Consider the following 19,784-nt stretch of genomic DNA (forward strand, 5'->3'; position numbering starts at 1 on the left):
TACTAACCAAATTACTAATCCACGGGGACCCCTACGAAATTGACAGCTGAGAGGACATACACTGCAAGGCTCTATGTATAGGCTCGAAGAGGATATGGCTATGCGCATCAGGACCTGTATTGATAGATCAGTGATAGTTGCCCTTTCGGCTTAGCCGCCGGGCGTTAATGAATTGTGTGTGTGTATATTATTTAGTGGGTCTAGTCAAAGATTTGGTACACCAGTCACAAACACACCAACAAACGATAAACTAGAACCACATTTTCTGGCTAAATAGGTCGTCCAGTACGGAATGTTGAATGATTGGACCCGTCGCTTGACCCCAAACTTAGAGCTTACATGACTAATGTTTCCGTCTTTGCCTCTATCGCCCTGGGCCAAGTTCCAGTTATTACTCCATCTCCCCATATTGGGGACCAGCGGGAGCCACTTAATAGTACTCCCACCGTCTATCTTTCACTAGGTGACGGACCCAAGTCTGGCCGTTTATTCTGCGTCAGGTCGACCTGATCGATCCAAGTTTGGCGGGAACAGGTAGTGCATCATGATGGCACTCCCTTCTTAGTCGAAGAACTTGCGTCCTGTCTGTTATTTTGCGCATTCCGCGCTCCGTTGCCTCTTGTCCTGCTAATTGGCTGTCTCGGGCTCGCCTATGCAAGAACAGAAGTTAGCCCATTTTACTTCAATCGGCAAGGCGCGGACCCCGTTCTCAAGTTACTTTAGTGTACTAGTGTTGAATTCTAGTTTATGCGTTGGATCCGATCTTGTCCTGAAAAGTCTGATTTTGGGTGGGGATGGGCGAGTAGACTAGGTCTTAGGCAGTAAGCTCCATCGTAGACACAATAAGAAGTATTGAACAGCAAAAAGTAGAAATTAGAAAGATTGTTTTGCTCGCATCACAATAGTGTGGCATACCAAGCTTATATTGGACTTCTTGGCGCTGACTCTATGTTGCACTAGACTGAGTCCCTGCCAGCTTAAGATGAGTCTAATCTACACGCACGGTATGAACAAGGAAGCTGATCTGCTACTGGACCCTCCCGGCCGAGTCCCATCTAAACCCCCTCGTAACTAGAGTCTCGCCCTGAAAACCTGTCTTTCGATGGAGTAAAGCCAGTTGAGGATAGTTTCTGGTTTCTCATGTCATAATGTCTTGTTCCAATTGAGCTGATTCAGACCAAATGCCATTTATGTATTTCGAATTGGGCTGGGGGTGATGTTCAAAAAATCAGCAATTTCGAATGAATCGCAGCGGCCAGGCGTGAGCGGAGACGACCCTAGGGCCTGGGCTTTGCGTAGTCAGTCCACAAATGTGCTCGTTAATTTGGATCTTTGTCCGTTCTCTATGTGCGATATCTGTTCGTTCGGCGGCGAAGGACACCGGTTCCAGTCGTTGCCATTTTTCAACCCGTGGTCACTGAAAGATTTCGGTTCATCTTCATTATTCTTTTTCTCTGGCAAAGAAGGCGTTCGTTGCAGACCTACGGGCTCCCCAAGCCCTGGTCTACCACGTAGGATGCCAGATACGTCAAGATGGCGACACTGTGTTGGCTCGTACCAGAATTGCTTCCGACAGCCGCGTGATGTTGAAGGACAAGGAGTTTCACATTCAGGGTGAAGGGAGTCAGGCGAAAATGGTGCAAAATCCCCCTGACGTAGAGAATTGCTTTCTCTACCCGTTGGGTAGGGAATTGCCAGATGACCCTTTTCCAGTTTAATCCTGGCAAGTCCCAAGCAAAGTTGGAGTCTTTGTGAAAGCTAAAGAACAGCATGAATGTTATCCAAAATGGGTATACTTGATTGATCAGAGACACTGTGTATAAAGGTAATCTAACCTGGTTAACTCTAAATTCTGATGGGTTCTGGTTCGGTGGAGAAGATGGAAACGAAGCCATTGCCGCTATCGGGAGGCGGTGTCCAACATGTGAGACCAAGATTGTCTAGAGGAATATGATGCGAAATACGAAGTCTAATTCCCATCGGAAGGGCACCGTCCGGTCGGTTTTAGTATGCCAAGAGCGCGCTGGTTATTTTTCGGGAAAACATAGCTCCGCCGACTGAACATAGTCACGTGTGCTATGTTCATATGTTCGTGTTGCCGAATCAACCCCATGCACAGGACTCCCATTCGTCGGCTGGGAAACAGTTGCACATGATCAAGTCGCATTACCAGCCTTGCAGTCAACGGCAACTTCTAGCAGTTCGCCGGAAGTATGTTCCAGTGCCAATAAATGAACAAGAAAAAAAATCTACCATCCTCAGCAAAGTTGAGCAAAAGAGCTTGGACTCTCCTAAATGGAGGTATTCGTTTCAGCCTTTGGAGAAAGACGTGATTGGACACAAGCCCAAGCTTTCCGTGACTTCCCCTGCTTCAACTGACTTACGTTGACAAATTGAAGTTCGCACATGGGATCTATGTGTCTCCAGAATGTTATCAACACGCTTGACAGAAATTGCCTAACCCTGTCATTTAAACTGGAAGAAGGCTACAGTTCACAAACCCGTGATTCTTTGTTATCCAATATATGACACTTGACAGGCTACTTAAGTGTCGCTAGATGCCGCAGTCTATATATGGCACGCCCCAACAGCCCCGAGAAAATGAAAGAGGAGGAAAACGAACTCCATCGATGTGCCATGAGATGTATCCGCCCAAGGTATCCGTTGAGCCTGCGAGCAGGCAGCGAACTCACAACGTCCACCTTAAGCACCTTAAGGTTCAACGTATCGCAGCTCAGGGAAGTCAGCGGTTTTGTGTGTGTCTCTGCATCCTAACTACTCCTTAATTGTGACCTTTGGGAATACCGATACGGACCCAACATCGGTTTTAGTATATCTGTGTGGTGATTTGAAATATTAATGTGCAGTGTCTTTTTAGTACATTAACGCTGCGTGGACTGTATACCAAGGCACACCGAAAATGGGAGGAGAGGAACTTTGGCTTAGCTAAGACGAGAGAAATGACGGTGCCGCGGGTAAACGCGTTAGTTAGTGCGACCCAAGCAATCGGAGATCGGATTACTCTCCTTCGGTACGGCCAGCCAGCCCCTGAGCTCCATGCGAGGACCGAAGATAGATCTTGCTCCGATTGGCGGCGGTCGATATTGCGCCCAACTAATCTTCAACATGCCCCACCCACGAGTCAAGGTTCTCAGTGCTTTCACGCAAATAAATAAACCGGATCCAGATTGGGTCTGTTGCGCACAAATTCACTATCTAGACTAAACTTTTAGTGTCTCCATTCTGAAATAGCCGAGAGCAAGGATTGCACTATCAGGAAGACACCAGAAAGTACTACACTACATGTACTACTCGGTGTTGGAATAGCTAGCTCTGATATCATGGAGGCAGGGTCCTGGATGGACCATGGCTCCATTATAGGGGTGGAATCGAATAGAGATTTCCGTCATTCGAATTCGAAAAGATTTTGGTAAAGACTTATTCGAATTCGAAAATCCTTATGGGGTCCATTATTCGTATTCGTTTTTTGTTGGAATCTCGGCCGCGTGAACTCATTGGTTGACACCCAATGAATCCTAAACGTCTGATCCTGGTTTCGTGGCGTAAGCTTTGTTTACTTCGTCTCCTGACGGATTTTCTGACGATGTGGGATATTCAAGCTTCTATTTTTTATCACAACGAGCGACAGCAGTGCCCTTTTTCTCAACTACAATGGAGGATGCTTCTCCTTACATTCCGAGACGTTCTCAACGGTCTCAGAGGATAGATTACCATCTCTTAAATGATGGAAGCGACGATGAAGTGCCACCGGAAGACCGGATTTTCAAAGACCTCCTTTAAACAAGCCCAAAGAAAGCCCGGAACCTATATCACCTGATGACTCAGTGAGCCAGTTCGATGAGAACCGAAGCTCTCCTGTAGAATCACTTCCGCAGAACGAGTTTTCTGAATGGGGATCATCCGAAATCTCTCAGCGATCCACTCCATCTTTACCTCGCGGCAGGTCACAAAATGACGCGTTATGGTCCCAGTTCATCGTATCTCCACTTCCAGGGAATTTCTGGTCACGGAAAGGGGCCAAGAGACCGGCTGAGGATCGAAAGATCCAATGCAAAAGATGTAACTGGCAAACCTCGGACTCTGCGAGGGCAAAATCGACGTCCAACATGAAGATTCATCTTCCAAAGCATGGGGTTTTGCTCAATGAGACTGACAATTCCGGGAATGGTGGCAGAGTGACGCAACAATCCATAAGTAGCCTGTTCAGGAAACGGGAGGAGACGGAAACGTCTCAAAGACTGGAACAAAATTTGTTACGATGGACGGTCTTGGACAACATGCCTTTTACCGCAATCGAGTCCCCAGCATTTCAGCAAATCTTCAAAGACATTCCCGGCATCACGCTGCCGTTCACATGCCGCAAAGCGGTCGCGAGTTGAATTGATGCCGAATCCATTTCTTTTAGAGGACAGCTTCTTAACTTGTTGGGCTCTACTTGTCAGACCCTTGCGCTGTCACTGGATGTATGGACAAGTAAGAATTCAAAGCCGATATTAGGGGTGATTGGTCACTGGTTGGATAGTGACTTCCGCTATCATGAAAGGGTACTTGAGTTTGCCGAAATGCACGGGGCACATACGGGAGAAAATATGGCGGACCTGCTTGACTCAAGGCTTGAGGAGCTTGGAATTGGACACAAAATCCTCGCCATCACAGCCGACAATGCGACCAATAACGAATCCATGGTGTCCGAACTATATTTCAGCTTGAAAGAGAAATTTCCCGGCGCTGGGGAGACCGACGCCTTGCGTTCCCAGGGGGCTGACAACTACATCCGCTGCCTTGCGCACATCCTCAACCTGATAGTTAGTGACATACTCTCCGCTTTGAAGTCCGGTGATCACAAAACGGCTCTGACTGCATGTGATCTTATGCAAGAGAACAAAGACATTGGGATGCATTCTGCCCTGTCCCGCCTTCGAATCATGAGTCTGTGGATCGCAAGAACGCCGCAGAGAAAAGAGCAGTGGAAGTTGATTTGCCAGACGAATCGGCTAAATGACAAGTTTATCGAGTACGATGTTGATACCCGGTGGAACTCGACATTTCGAATGATTAGAGACGCCTTACATGCCAAGCAGCAGATCAAAAAATGGATTGATAGTCAGACTTACCTGCCACCATTCACGAAGGAGGACTGGGAATGTCTCCATCAAATCGAGACCATTCTTGCCAAAGTCGAGGAGTTCACGCTCACCGTTTCCCACCGCAGCCCCAGATCAGCCTCGCCATACCGATTTACTACGAACTTCACGACATCCTGAGTGATGCCAGCGCAAGAGAAGGGGAATTTTCCGGCCTTCGCCCAGATATTGCTTCTGCAGTGTCCCGCGGCCTGAACAAATTCAAGAAATACTATGACCTCATGGACGGACAAGATGCCTACTACGTGGCCCAAGTTCTCGATCCACGATTCAAGAAAATACTGTTAGAAAAGGAGCTTGGGAAAGTCAGTGCCCACAAGGTGATCAAACATATAAAAGAATTCCCTCATGGGCAGTATCCGTCGCTGCAGGTGGACTCCACGGTCTCAAGTGGCCCCGGTTAGCCTGCACGAAGAACGATAGAGGCCCGCATTCTTCAAAAACTGCAGCCACCGAAACAGCAGCTATCTGATATTGACAGGTATTTTGACGATGGAGTGGTGATAGCTCAGGATCCCGTGATATAAGACAAGGAATGGTTATTTTCTTGGTGGAGGAATCATTATCACAAGTATCCCCGCGTTGCCGCTGCCGCCAGAGATTACTTAGCAATCTCAGCATCAGAGGGAGCGGTAGAGAGGCTTTTTAATAGCGGTAGGGATTCGTTAGGTTTGCGAAGACACTCCTTGCATGGGAGACTATGCGACGATTGGTGTTCTTGCGAAATATATATAAAAGTGAGGGTTTGATGGCGGGCACGTGCTAGACTTTCGAATTTATCGAATAATTTTCGAATGGAGTCATGGACACATTTTTATTCGAAAATATATTAGTCAGCTGGAATTCGCAGATTATTCGAATTCGAAATTGTAATTATTTTCGAATATTCGACTATTCGATATTCGATTTCCACCCCTATCTGATATTCATCTTGTATATAAACCCTCATGTTTTCAGATGTGAATAGAACAATCAATCTTCCTCTGAATCACAACAATTCGGGGAAGGCCCTTAGACGCTTGAAAACCACGGTGCTAGTTCTCGGGAGCAATGGGCCTATTCTTGGCAGTCCTGCTTTTGCAGGTCTCTATGATAAATTGTCCATGGCTGAGTTGTGGTCTGTTATCTGTAGGAGAATCTGTCATGGAGTTGCCCCTGAAAGTGCCTATTCTATCCTAGCACTAATCACGATGAGTTTGACAGCAAAGTACATCATCAACTTATATCACAACTTGAACTTGGTACCCTTTTTTTTACCTGACCAACAGGCCTTCTACCCTGTATACTAGATACCGTAACACCAATATTCTATGACCGCATCCATGGTCGGATCCCTCAAGCGGATATTATGTCCAGTTCTCGAAAACTTACTCTACTAGAAGAGGAATTTGTTCTTAACTATATACTCAGCCTAGGTACGCGAAGGTTTCCTCCTGGGTATAATGGTGTTGAGTATATGTAGAGCTCTCCCTCACCCGTGGGCCCAGGACGCTCAAACCCTCGTCGTGAGGCTTGAGGGTCTAGCTCTAGGATCCGCGGGTCTGGTCTAGTCTAGGGACGACCCTCGTGAGGGAGACCCGGGGTGGTCAAACAGCACAAAACAGTAGAAAATTATGTTATTTGTACTTTAAATGCGATGAATCATCAAATGTTTTCGGCTAAACTAGGAAGGAATATGGAAATTTTATGAAAATAAGGGCCGCTGAGTGCCACCCGCATAAGGGTAGGCCAGGGTTGGTTCGAGGGTGCTGCCAAGGTCTAAGGAAACGGCGAACCGACTACGCGCGGCGCGCGACGTGTCACCAGTCGGATACACGTAATCCATCCGCTCCTTTTCCTTTTTAGGGATCATTTAAGGCTGCGATGTTTTGCATCAGATCGTAACAAACTCGCTGGCTCACAGCGCTATTTCCTCGATAGTCCTCATGCACCGTCACAAATGATCTTATCCAACTTGCTGTTGTTGGTACTTTTCCATTGGCTCTCTTGCTAACGAAGTCCAAATAATGCTGCAGTTGTCTCCTTTCCTCGAGTGAAACGCCGGAGTAATCCAAATAGGCTTCAATAATAGAAATTAGGCCTGGAAAATGGGATAATTCAGCTGGAGATTCAAGCGTTGTGCCGTTCACAATTTCATCCACCGTCATGCTCACCACCGTAGGAGTATGTTCGACCCCTGGAGGCTCTTTTGGAAGGTTCTGGTGGGGCTGTCCCGCCCGGGTCTCTTTTGCAGAGGTGAGCGCACGTGGGGACCAGTTAAGATTGCGGAACCAAAAGCGCTCCCCTATCACGGCATTCCGGTTATGGGCGAGCTCCATAGATTCTGTCACTTTGGTAACAGGAATCCGAAAATCAAGATGAAAAATAGTGATGGCCCTTGAAAGGAGAAACATAAAAACGGCGAATGCTGCGTTCTCGTCGTCCCGGAGTTGTACTTCCATAGGCCGGAATTCAACGCGCCAGCCTATATCATCACTGGGAGAAGGTGGAGGTTTGAGACGGACATGCTGCCAAACACCACCTTGGAAGGACTCGAAGACGTTGGTTCCCTCAGAATCCAAATTTTCGATATCCTTCCGAGTCAAATAAATTGGATCCCGAGAGAGAATGTGGGAGAAATGGCTAGCGAGAACATCGTCCATTCCACCCTCGAGAAGGTGTTGCTTACTCCCTGGACTGATTGGTAACTGCGAATCCATATAGCAATTAGTATACTGCTCATCTTTGGAGACATAAGTGACGTTGGAAGAAAAACGAGCCCGCTGAGATAGCCAATTCAAGTTAGTGGGGTGATTTTTCAGATTACTCTAAGCGTATTGTTTCTCACCAGTTCAGGAGGGTCATTTGGCATACGATCATCGAGGCACGAAGAGATGCAGTTCCATCGCACATCAGTGTCGGCCAAATAGCCTTTATAGATAGGCGTGGCGGCGGTTAAAGCCAGCATTATAGGGCCAAATGGAATCAGTTGATCATATAATCGTCGTGCTTCATGCTCGCTCCCCGCCTGAAAGGTTGTCTGTAAGCAACAGCTCCCAGCCCCAAAGCCAACACCATCGAGATAGATGCAATTCTCCCTTGTGTTGGACGAAGGATTTCCAAACTCATTGGGTCCCGTACTTTGAGGGCAGGCCGGGTCCTGAAATGGCCACGGTGTTTTCACATCACGGAAAACGGGAATACGGGCCTCAATTCGATTTTAACGACGAGCATAGATATTCTTCTCTATTAGCCTGTACCGGGTAAGAGATGAACAGATTTCCCGTGGCAACATCTGTGAATATATTTCCGATATCACAGGCTGAAAAGAGGGAGACGTGAAGGGTGCAGTGATGCCAAGATGTGAAAAGATACTAATAGTCATCACATGCTCATTTGGATGTAGATGTTGTTTGATCAATTCGCGTCTAGAAACTATCAGCTGCCATTACGCTTTTCATTTACTTGCTTTTCAATCGGAATTCGGTACACACGTCTCTTCATGTCTTTCTCCACAGCGAGCAAATCTGCGGGTCTCTCACTATATGGTTTCGCCGGCGTGCTTTCAATCATATAACTTGCCCACTCTGGGTGCAGGATAGGCAGATTACCAGGAGACTGCCTATTTCAATCTCTTTAACTACTAGATAATGGCATAGTGACAAGTAAACACCTACATCTTATTCTCATAACCAATTTGACTTTCCCACTCCCCCAATATTCTCGGTTGGTCCAGTAGGACAGTCGCCCGACCAGTATCGGGATCCAATGATATCAACGTATATTCGACCTTATCACAGCGAATCAGATTATAGTAAAGATATAATCAGGTGAGACAATTTTGGTCTTACCTCATCGCCCCACAAAGCGTCAAAGTCCTGCCTCTTTTTCTCCCTTCTCCACAGGTTCAACAGCCGCTAATCGCCCCACGATATCATTGGTAAGCTGCAAGTTTCTAATTTGTGGTTGAGAAGATAGTAGTTAAGAGATAAGCGACAAACCTCTGAAGCACATTGCCTTACTCGCTCGGCGACGCATTGAGTTTCATGCCAAGGCAAGGGGCTTCCGTTTACCCTGTGCGAAAATAACCATCAGAAACCGATGCTGTATTGGAAGCATGCAGTCCCTACCTGGGGCCCATCCCGCAAAACTATACAGGGCGAGTGAATTGGAGCAGGAGATGAGAAAAGGTTAATATAGCGTAAGTGTAGCTTGGTGGGTAAGTAAAAAGAGAGCAAATGTCGAGTGAACAAGATCGTCCTATAAATGGACTACGGCCCGTGCCGACCCGAAACAGCCAAGAGTGGGCCCGAACACATTCGCATGTCTCCCAGTGGTGGGGTTTCCGCATTCGCAATGATTAACGTACTTCCCAGGCGAGCCAGCCATCTCAAAACACCATATTAAATGTGATACTTTCATTCCACCCATTTCCAACGACCATAGGCTACTTGTGCTAAAATAGACAGTGTGTCATAACACGAACAATATAGTCGGGAATAAAAATGTTAGCTCCTACTATGACCAACATAATTGGTGACCTAGGAGATCCTTTAGGAACCGCTAAATACGTGTCATCGATCCAGGCCGATGCGTCACAACTACGTCTGAGTCCTGGCCCAGTGGAGTTGCACAGTGACATCGATACTCAAATCCTCTACCAAATGAGCCACGGGTTGTTTCCGGCCCATCCGAGCGCTACGGACCTCCAAATAGATCCGACTGCAGGGAACGAAACACCACGTGAGGACTCATCCATAATATGCCACAGGGTTTTGATGATTATCAGAGGCGGAGGTGGTCAGCTTTCTTGTCTCGTGTTCTTCCCTTACGTCAAAGCCGCTCGAGTACTTCTCAGCTCCAGGGCTGGGTGAAGGGCACAGTTTAATTCGAAATTACGTCAATAATAACCAGATTAGCTGGCTATTTACTGGCCAACTAACGGTTTATGTTTGCTGTAACTTTCAAGAATTAGTGAAAACGGGCCCCAGAGGATCGCATTCAATTCTGACGACTAGACTAGGGTCCAGTATCCGCATCGAGTCGAACTTCCTGCTGTATATGATAATGGATGGCCCCTCTGTACGGTTCAAATTGCGCCAGGCAGACATGAGTAGCAGCGTTGGATTGGGGTTTGAGTTCTCCCACTCAGATAATTAGAGAAGTTTAAAATTTCCCGCCATAATGGACTTACGGGCTCAAATCCCCATTCCGGAACGACCGGGAAGGACTGAATGTGGAACGAGGGTGTGATCCGTTCATTCGTTAGAGTGGTGTTAGGCCTGCAACCAATTACCGAGGAAATGCCGCAAGACCATAGACAGATTGTCTATTAATGAAAGTTTGTGGCATGGTTCAGAGGGACAGCATCCTGCAGTCCATGTTTGGCTGTCAGCCAATTTAATTCTACAGTACTGATCCGTCCTGACAGAAGGCATGTCTGTAGGGCCTGCAAAGATTTTACGGAAGAGTTTTGTAAACAGGCAGGTTATCGAAATGATCTGATGTACGCCGCCAAAAGTCGATCAAGGTTAAGCAGAAAGTCAGCCCGCCAGAAAAGAGATCGTCGCAAATCAAGCCAGTGAGTATTCCAGAATGTATGATGCAGATATTTGCTTAGGAATATCACTGAGACGGATCAGGTTTTATTCTATCACCTGGTACGTCAGACTTCTGGAAACGCCTTGCCTCTAAATTAAATTAGTGTGTGAACACTTTAATAATTGGTTCGAGTTAATATCCCAAGTGGAAGGAAGACCGCCAAAAGAATTCCCGCAGTGTGAGGCCACGGATGCGGAAGAATTTCCAGGAGTACGAATCACGGAATTTATTACATATCCACAAGAGACTGCATGCATAACTCCCACGTCTTGCAAATTATCAAAGCTGCTTATTCGCTAGATACATCCGCGAACAAAATGCCCCTACGCATCGCCCTTGTCTACGAGCTTCGTTCAGCCTACAAAGCAATAGGCTACACAGACGCAGACTGTCTCCGTCTTTGCGTGGGTCGTGCGGCTGACAGGATCGCATCCTCGCTCCGCCAGCATGGACACCACGTCCTGCTCATCCCGGACCTGCGCTCGTTCGTGCGCTGGCTCGCCAGCGATGGAGAGCACCAGGACATAGTCTTCAACATCACGGAAGGCTTACACGGCATGGCACGCGAGGCACAGGTCCCGGCGCTTTTGGAAGCTTACCAAATCCCGTTTACGTTTTCGGATGCGGCGACTATGGCGCTTTGCCTGGATAAAGCGAGAACCAAGGTATTACTTTCCCTATATGTACCCGCAGGATGGATGGTGGCAGCAGACAGGGTTTTTAATGATTGAGCAGATGATCCTCGAGCACTATGGTGTCCCGACGGCCCCCTTCGCCGTCATTCATTCTCACCAAGGAAAATCCATGCTTTCGTCGGAGCGAGACTTGCTAGAGGGGTCTCACCATGAGAGAACACTAGATTATCCGCTGTTTGTGAAACCCCTGGCGGAGGGGTCGTCAAGTGGAATCACTGGGATGAATAAAGTGCATAATGCCTCTGAACTGAGAGATGTTATCGCCAAGATCTATGCCTCGGCGCCCACATCGCAGGATATCCTTGTTGAGAAATTCCTGTCGGGGCGGGAGTTCACCATCGCAGTTATGGGGACGGGAGAGAGATCGTGGGTGCTTGGTGCGGACGAATTTGTTTGGCGAGATGATCAGCATGTCGCGAAGGTGGACGGCATGACTGGAGACATGGATGTCCTCATGCCATTCATGACACGGAACTGCAAGGTTGACGTGGCGCTAGGTGATAAACAGAGGGTTGAGCAGGTGGCTGCGAATGAGAGCCAGCCAGCAGTCCAGCGGGCGTGCGAGGTTGGCTTGGAAGCGTGGAGGGTGCTGGGGTGTCGGGACTGTGGGAGGGTCGATGTTCGACTGGATGGGAATGATGCATATGTGCTTGAGGTGAGATTCATCCCCTTCGGACATCTTTCAGATGATATTGACTGACGCCCAGATCAATCCCCTGGCCGGTCTTCATCCCGAGACGAGCGAGCTGCCAATGATTGCGCAGCATAAAGGGGTAGCGTATGAAGATCTGATGGAGATGATTGTGCACAGTGCCATGGAGAGATATACACCAGTCAGGCTGTCGAATTGATGGCAAAAGGAAACGAAGATGTATAAACTTGCCCAATTGAACCCCGTCTATATTCGGCCGCGTAATCTCTCAGAGGCGCAGCGTTCGGGAAGGACCCGTAGCTCCTGCGAGCAGACGGAACTGTTGTAATTCAGAGGAAGATTGCTTATTTTCTTGAGACAGGAAACTTCACGATTTATATACAGCAAGCTGCCTCCAGATTGATTTCCAATCATAGCTGGTAATTCCGTGGGGTCAGGAATTGATTCCGGGAAAATACTGTTTTCTTATTCTTAATAGCTATGGTAGCTATCTTACGCCTTAATTCGACCAATTATACAGTAAGAATAATATTATTTCCATATATATATCTGCTTATTCTTCCCACAAGCTACAGCCTTTAGATATAGGCTGTTTTGTGCCGCTAAAACACGCGTACAATAGCTTAGTATAGGAGGAATCAACTAAAATAATTTCTAGAAGAAAATACTTCTAAATACTGTACTTAATCAATAGAAGAAGATTATATAGTAGTTAATTTCTAAGGGCGATTCGGATCGATAGACCGGCTTATTTAATATATAGTATTACCTTCCGCTCCCACCCCCTTCCCTCAGGTCAGCTGTTGAAAGTCATACAATCCGATAAAATGGTTCTTCTGAGCGGTAAGCTACATGTTTCTTTTTCCAACCTGTTTCTTCTTTCTCCATTTGTTATGTTTGCTTGCTTTCTCTTTCCTTTCTTCTTCAAAATCTAGAAGCAGACAGAATTAACATTGTTGGATTTCTCCAGCACTCCTGCTCGGCGTGATGAGTGTCACTCTGTCCGGTTGACAGGCAGTGGTCGACGTCACTAGTTCCACAGACGCTGCCGAACAACTTGTGAAAGCTGCCGAAGAACTTGTGAAAGCCGCCAGTTAGACTACAACGGTTCGGGGATCCAGACGATCTTTCCTGCTTGCTCTTGCATATGTCCGAGATTTATTAGTTGCAAGTCTCTAGTGGCGGTTTTGAAAACAGCAGCGTCGATCGCTCCTATAATTCTTCCTGATACTCTGTCCTGAAATATACCCCTGCATAAAGTGTTAGCCTATCGAGTGTGTTTTTTTCCCCCTATATCTGCACTGTTGTACAGTAGGCTCTTGTATCTGTCTTTTAATCCATAAAAAGAACCCGGTACCATTACTAGTAGGTACAAAACGTGTTATTTTCCCCATATCATATGGTTAGGATATGAAAGAGCATCTCGAAGTCTCGGACATGGAAGGCGATGTCGGGCGCCACTATAAGGGATCCAAAACAAGACAGTCATTGTAGGACAGTCGTCACAGGACAGTCCATGGCGATATCCATTAGACTGAACCGTTTTGAACCATTATGTACAGTAGACCAAATGGTGTTATTCCTGTCCTGCAACTCCTGTCTTGTCTGCTAAATTGGGAAACCGTGGAGTGGTGTAAGAATTTGGCGCAGGCCAAACGCAGCTATCGTGAGGCTCATACGGGAAAAATGATGGACAGACTCCAGGGCCCGTACCGTCGCCGTCGGCCCAAACAAAAATAGATGCATCATCTGTGAGCACTCAGGCGTTCCTCCTTCCTCTATTTGAACTATTCCAAACACCACCACACACCACATATTCGTATCACACCACGTCACGATTTCTCTTCGCTGTATCGCGAGCAAATCTGTTCCTCCCGACAGAGTTCATCCTTGTTGTGATTCAGAGGAAGATTGATTGTTCTATTCACATCTGAAAACATGAGGGTTTATATACAAGATGGATATCACATTGATTGGAAATCAATCTGATTGTATCCGGAATCAATTCCGTATACGGAGCTCTATTGTCTACCTGACCGAGCCTCGATTCACAACAGAAATCATGTGAGCTCTAAGGCGATCGGGGATTTGCTCCATTCCCACACTCCCTTCTATACATGCTACCTAATGCCTGCGAAGCTACCCTTAATCGACTTTCAGATACTTAGCTCGGGAGGAATAGTCCCCGAACTGAAAGCTGCTCTTTATCAATTCGGAGCTTTCCGCCTGAGAGCCCCTGAAACCACACAACGACGTCACGACGCTGTTATCGAAAATGTAAGCTGGGTTCATGTTCGGATAATAGATCCCTCACTAACCGCAGATTCTAGGCTCACGATTTTTCGAACAACCGACAGCAGATAAGACAGGCGTAACGGGATATTCGCCCTCCGCGTCAGAACCTGTCCGCGGTCGGACTGAGATATACAATGAAAGTATCTATTTTTTTCCGAAATGGCACCGAATCAGAGCACCTCATGGGGCCTTCTCACCAGTTGTACGGTTCAGTCAACGTGCTATCTGAGGTAATACTAGCCTCAAACCCCTGATCGTGTATCACGCTGGCTTACCCGTCTCTTCAAGGACTGGACACCTATAAGGCTGCATATTGGAGACCACGTCGCGGGCGCTGGATGTGAATACCCCTCTAACGGGCGCCGCCCTTCTAAATTCTACTACTGTCGGTGTCCACTATTATGATTTTCGGAAGCTTCCCGATTGCAGGGCTCACTTCAATCCCGCGTCGTAAATAGAATTAGAGCCTCAATGAGCGTTTGCGGCACGAAACACTGAACTGCCCTAGGTTAGAAAAACTCAGCGCTCCACCCCGCTCCTGTCGGCTTCTCGATTCAAAAAAGTGACCTCCTCCAATCTACCACCGACGTCTCATCTGACCTGCGGCTACTAGACCTACTTCATGGATACGCCAGGAACACACAAATTCATCAATAACTCGCAGATTGAACGCCATGAATCTTGTAAGTCGTACGGTTCCTTCCTCATACAACTGATATTACTGAACAGCTTAATAGCCAGTCACTCCAGGTATATAAAAATACTACTTGAGATCGTAACAACCGTCTAGCGGGACTAGGCATGGGAACCGATGATAAAGCCGCCCTGTTGAAGATTCCAGATATACGCGAGGAAGACCTTCAAATAGCTTTAATTTTTGGGCTGCCTTTAGAAAAGGGCGACATCTATCCATTCAATTCTGAGGAGATTATAGGGCCTCCACGGAAGGCTAAGAATCCCACACTGGAGCTCAGGATCTTCAGTACTCCGTCATCGCCATCTAGTTTGTCACCTCAACCTACTATACGAGGGTTTTGTCGTTCTATTAGAAAGGCGCAAAATTATATGGCCTTATCCCAGGGCTTAATTAAAGCTTGTACAGTGTACTGATCGCGTATCGTCTGAAAACACCAGCCAATTGCAAGACGACTACGCCCTATCATCAACATCAGAAGCCTCAGTTCGAAGGAAGATCGCAGGAAAGGTTCAATATGCTGTCTCTTGGCTATAGGAAAACGCTAAATGCCGTATTAATTTTCCAAAATCAAAAGCGGACACATCGTGAACTTCGGCGGTTGAAGGAATGGAAATTGCAACGCGATATCTCGACATAGGAAGCAGATACAGATATTCTTCCTCATCATGAAAATATCCCAATAAACATAAATATACCTCACCTGCTGCACTGGATTGATTCGCAAGGGGTAGTTGTATAAGTAATCGAAGAGCTCCAATATCATCGTTCGATTGAAGATTATCGCATGTGTCATGCATCGAGGAGTTGCGGGGCTGCTTACCTAAGAGACGGCCAAGCCCCTGCCTGGTGCGCAACACTTAGTTACTGGTAACCACGTGACAATCCGGAGGTCGACCAGGTGACGCGCTTCTCCCAAACAGGAGGATCCAGTCCACAACATCTAGCCAACATCCTGTTCACAGACTGTAGATAAGGACGCACCTGTCATCCTCACGATAAACACCATTGCTTGCGACCACACCAATGAGTACACCAATAAACACCACATTCACCAGTCCAGCACTATCCTTGAAGGCTCCTCGCCGTCCGTTCGGCAAAAACGCGCAGACTACGCAGCTTGTCTTCTTCCTCCACCCTGGCTATGCTGATAACCACAACATACTCCTGACGCTACCAGGCTTCGACTCTGGAGGCATTCATCATGCAACTGCTCACACAGCGTGCGCAATTTTCGCCAACTGCCGCTGGGATGGCTTCCTGTCCGTGAGCAGGAACGGACCCAGGTTGTCTGTGGGACCAGATGATGTGCTTCCACCTGGGCGATACTATTTTTGCATAGAAGACGAGGAACAATATCCCGTCGTCCCCACTTTCGATCACTTTCTTTGTCCGACCAATATTCCATCTTCATACACGTCCGCACCTATCCTGTCCAGTCCCGCCGACGATGTTATTCGCCGCGATATAACCTGCCGAATTACCGCCTCCGCTTTGCCAAACGAGACGGCACACATCATACCCGCCTCCCAGAATGACTGGTGGCAGCGTAACAGCATGTTCTTGCATACGGCCAATCCTGGCCAAGGCCTCGACACCCGCTGCGCTGACAACACCATCTTGCTGCGTCGTGACCTGCATAAGATGTGGGATGACAATAAATTCGTGATTGTGCCCAAAGCAGGAAAGTGGGTTGTCCACGTGTTGTGGAACTCGTCGGTCGCCGACATACTAGAGTATCATAACCTTGAATTGCAGCCCCTAGCTGGTGTATCGAGACATTTCTTCCTGTGTCGATTTGCCCTTGCCATACTTTCCAATAGCCCATTTCTTGGCCAGAGAGTGCCAAGGAAATTGTTGATCGTGGATGAGTGCTCGACCGAGGTCCAAATTCGAAATATGACTGCGGATGAATATCAGAGGAAATTCTCGAGGGCCAACAGCAGGAGTCAGAGTCCCAGAAAGAGGCAAAGGTCTGCCCCAGGAAATGAAGTCGATGGCAGATATCCATTAGCAGAAGGAGAAGACGGACAGGATCAGAATGATGAGGAAGATGAGCGCGGTAGAAGCCGAAAACGCAAACGGTTGACTGAAACTGACTACGATCCCTCTTTTGAGAAACTCAACAAGAACGTCGCAGTTACCAGTGATATTCTGTGCAACCAGACTCCAGGTCTATGCCAGAAGCGACGGCGATCATCAGAAATAATTTATCGTCTCCAGACGCCTCCGAGGTCGACGAGTCCCGCAAGTTTATAAACACCGGTCGCACTTTTGCGTAGATGTATTAGGTACGATCTTATGAGGCGGCACCTTTCTTACGCTTCGGAGGCACTGTGATTAACTATCATTAATGGGAAATAATGACCTTTAATACCTGGGCACGTGTATGAAAGGGGTGATGTTGCAGATATTGTTCTGTTCGACTTTGCGTTATGTATCTGCCTGAACATCCGCCACGCATTACGAGCCATGACGGATCTTAAGCTGTCCTGGATCTAGCCTTTCCTGTCTCATAGACTGATCCTAATCGGCCACCAAGTTTGAGCTCTCCAATCATGAGGGAACGCATTGACAGCCTTATGCACGACCTATGCGTGTATTTCCACCTCTCATCGTTATTGAAGACCGGGGACAACAAGCCTGCAATCGGCCCTTGCCAGCGAAGCTGACTTAGTCCGATACAATGAGGCGGAAATTGAGAACCTATGAAAGAGGTAATTGGCCATTTGGCTCGGATACCCACGGCACGAGAGAAATTTTGATCGGCGATGGGATAAGTTTCGACAACCATTTAAACAGTCAGCGAGGAGCCAGGGCCAGAGCCTACGGGCACGAGTCATATTAATAAGTATAACTTTTTAGAGGCATTTCCTGCAGCCCCTAATACTGCTTTTAAAGTAGAGACTATTCGAAATAGCTTTACAGCAGCTAGCTTAGTTCTAAATAATCCAGAAAGGGTGCTTAGCAAGCTGAATATTTAACTAAAGACCCCTACACCACCAGGCAATCGATCAACTAATCCAGCGCCTAACACCATACAACTCTAGGCAGCGAGAAAAGCAAGCATCTACAGTGAAAAAGCTGCTTAAAGCGTGTTCGCAGAGCCCTATTCCTTCATTAGAAGTGCGATTAAATAAGCTTATAAAAGGTCATGAATTGCATCTTGCTGAGCTTGTTCTTGCACGTGAAGGTTTACTGGCAATGTTTGAACAGGCGGTGAAGAGGGAGTTCGTTAATTGCGGACCTCGCCTAACCTAACCTGGACAAGCTTGGGTACCCATAATCTCCCGTCATGCCCCTCCAAAACCGGCAAGAAGTTAGCAGAAGCCCAATATTTGAAGACAGTATGTTTATGCAAGGTAGTTTGACGGTAAATACGATTAGAGAATATCAGATAAGTTAGAAGAACGATTTTAGGTTGGTGGTCCAAACATCCACAACCCGAGTATCATACAAGAACCGTCCAACTTCACTCTTTTTGACAGTTGTTATTGACGACAGGCCGTCGGGATTGTGGACAGCCGACTAGAGCAGGACACTTCACTAGGTGTTGCATGTATTTCTCATCCACCTTTCAAGCATTGGAACATACATATACATACGGATACTACATATCTTCCAAGTTATGACATCTCAAAAATATATTTAAAATGGGTTGAAGTTTAGCAGCTTGGTACTAGGGTTTAAAGATAAACTGTTTTGCGGGAGGAAGGAAGTTCCCACCCGCCCTATAACAACTGCATTGATAGATCAGTGGTAGTTGCCCTTTCGGCTTAGCCGCCGGGCGTTAATGAATTTTGTGTGTGTGTGTGTGTGTGTGTGTATAACAACTGCCACCAAAATGACCGGTTAAGATGTGGAAAACTGCTACCTCCCGCACCCCCAAGTGGAACATGGTGTACAATTGAAAGCTTAAAAGAAAAGGTTGCGAAATCGCCTACCGAGAGCCGGGTTATGAGAGGGTAAATTAAAAGTGAACATGGTGTTTCTTGTGATTGGAAGGGCACTGGAGCCAGTTTCCGTGGCACAAATCTTGACAAGCCTAATTTCGAGTACCAAATCGCATTCGATTCTCCTGCCATTGACCTCAGTGTTACTGTCCTCTTAAAGTCGGTTCACGAGGAATCAGTAATATTGATTCTATCCGACAGACCTCCATGCTGACAAAATTTTCCCAGCTTAACGTATTTCCCGGTCGAGCAAACCACCTCCCGCAGATTCCTGCCCATGGGCTAAATACTAGAGCCTCTACCAACCAAAAAATTGCATTTCTATATAAAATATAATTACTAAGTGGTTTACGACATCTAAGTCTAGTATGTCCCCGAATATGACAATTAGAACACTGCGGTGGAGCTCGTGTGCGTGGCCCTACTGCAGAAAGCGTTGGATCTATAGGGATAGTATCCTGAGCTTCAGAGGCCCCATTCTCACGCTGGAATCGTTCCTGGCATTCTTGAACCATATAGCCCTCCGAAAGAGTACGCTGCCTAGTAGAGCGTTTCCGCTTTTGAGCCTTTATCTCATCAGAAGCGCGTAAACCACGTCAGGCGCTTCAGCGCTAACCAAAGTCCAGCTTTGTCCCAGGTGGTGAGAAGTCCTTTTCTTGGTCTCCGTCGATACCATTGATGCGACTAACCCCTCACTTTCCACAGGCTACCCATACCAGTTTCTGGCTCCTACCACAATATATCACAGAG

General features: G+C 47.1%; 5 protein-coding genes across 5 annotated transcripts; 3 read left to right on the forward strand and 2 right to left on the reverse strand.

Annotated features, from left to right (window-relative positions):
- Positions 1-938: 938 nt before the first annotated feature.
- Positions 939-1,960, reverse strand: BDV59DRAFT_188885 (uncharacterized protein). Its single transcript, XM_073691522.1, has 2 exons — positions 1,836-1,960; positions 939-1,758 (listed from the first exon to the last, which is right to left on the reverse strand). Exons 1-2 carry the CDS (start codon positions 1,893-1,895, stop codon positions 1,300-1,302), a joined length of 519 nt encoding a protein of 172 aa, XP_073543034.1. The 5' UTR covers positions 1,896-1,960; the 3' UTR covers positions 939-1,299.
- Positions 1,961-4,950: 2,990 nt separating this feature from the next.
- On the forward strand, positions 4,951-5,844 carry BDV59DRAFT_188889 (uncharacterized protein). The gene has a single exon (XM_073691523.1). It carries the CDS (start codon positions 5,165-5,167, stop codon positions 5,567-5,569), a length of 405 nt encoding a protein of 134 aa, XP_073543035.1. The 5' UTR covers positions 4,951-5,164; the 3' UTR covers positions 5,570-5,844.
- A 979-nt stretch (positions 5,845-6,823) lies between these two features.
- On the reverse strand, positions 6,824-9,263 carry BDV59DRAFT_211240 (glutamate--cysteine ligase; the record flags this gene model as incomplete). Its single annotated transcript, XM_073695759.1, has 7 exons — positions 6,824-7,927; positions 7,993-8,352; positions 8,464-8,579; positions 8,639-8,766; positions 8,822-8,934; positions 8,996-9,061; positions 9,234-9,263. The coding sequence occupies 7 exons, from the start codon at positions 9,261-9,263 to the stop codon at positions 7,007-7,009; spliced, it is 1,734 nt and encodes a 577-aa protein (XP_073543036.1). The 3' UTR covers positions 6,824-7,006.
- Positions 9,264-11,062: 1,799 nt separating this feature from the next.
- Positions 11,063-12,291, forward strand: BDV59DRAFT_196614 (D-alanine--D-alanine ligase family protein; the record flags this gene model as incomplete). Its single annotated transcript, XM_073692740.1, has 3 exons — positions 11,063-11,410; positions 11,481-12,095; positions 12,148-12,291. The coding sequence occupies 3 exons, from the start codon at positions 11,063-11,065 to the stop codon at positions 12,289-12,291; spliced, it is 1,107 nt and encodes a 368-aa protein (XP_073543037.1).
- Positions 12,292-16,015: 3,724 nt separating this feature from the next.
- BDV59DRAFT_188898 (HNH endonuclease signature motif containing protein) lies at positions 16,016-18,053 on the forward strand. Its single transcript, XM_073691524.1, has one exon. The coding sequence runs from the start codon at positions 16,108-16,110 to the stop codon at positions 17,338-17,340; it is 1,233 nt and encodes a 410-aa protein (XP_073543038.1). The 5' UTR covers positions 16,016-16,107; the 3' UTR covers positions 17,341-18,053.
- The last annotated feature ends 1,731 nt before the right edge of the window (positions 18,054-19,784 follow it).

The sequence above is a fragment of the Aspergillus ambiguus genome (assembly GCF_047715705.1).
Source record: "Aspergillus ambiguus strain CBS 117.58 unplaced genomic scaffold BDV59scaffold_59, whole genome shotgun sequence".
NCBI lineage: Eukaryota > Fungi > Ascomycota > Eurotiomycetes > Eurotiales > Aspergillaceae > Aspergillus > Aspergillus ambiguus.

Excerpts from the sequence above, each read along its gene's own strand:
- BDV59DRAFT_188885 (XM_073691522.1), bottom strand. The coding sequence starts at position 1,895 with ATGGCTTCGTTTCCATCTTCTCCACCGAACCAGAACCCATCAGAATTT. Across the intron at positions 1,759-1,835 it reads CAGAATTTAGAGTTAACCAG|CTTTCACAAAGACTCCAACT; the intron begins GTTAGATTACCT and ends GCTGTTCTTTAG.
- BDV59DRAFT_188889 (XM_073691523.1), top strand. The coding sequence starts at position 5,165 with ATGTCTCCATCAAATCGAGACCATTCTTGCCAAAGTCGAGGAGTTCAC.
- BDV59DRAFT_188898 (XM_073691524.1), top strand. The coding sequence starts at position 16,108 with ATGAGTACACCAATAAACACCACATTCACCAGTCCAGCACTATCCTTG.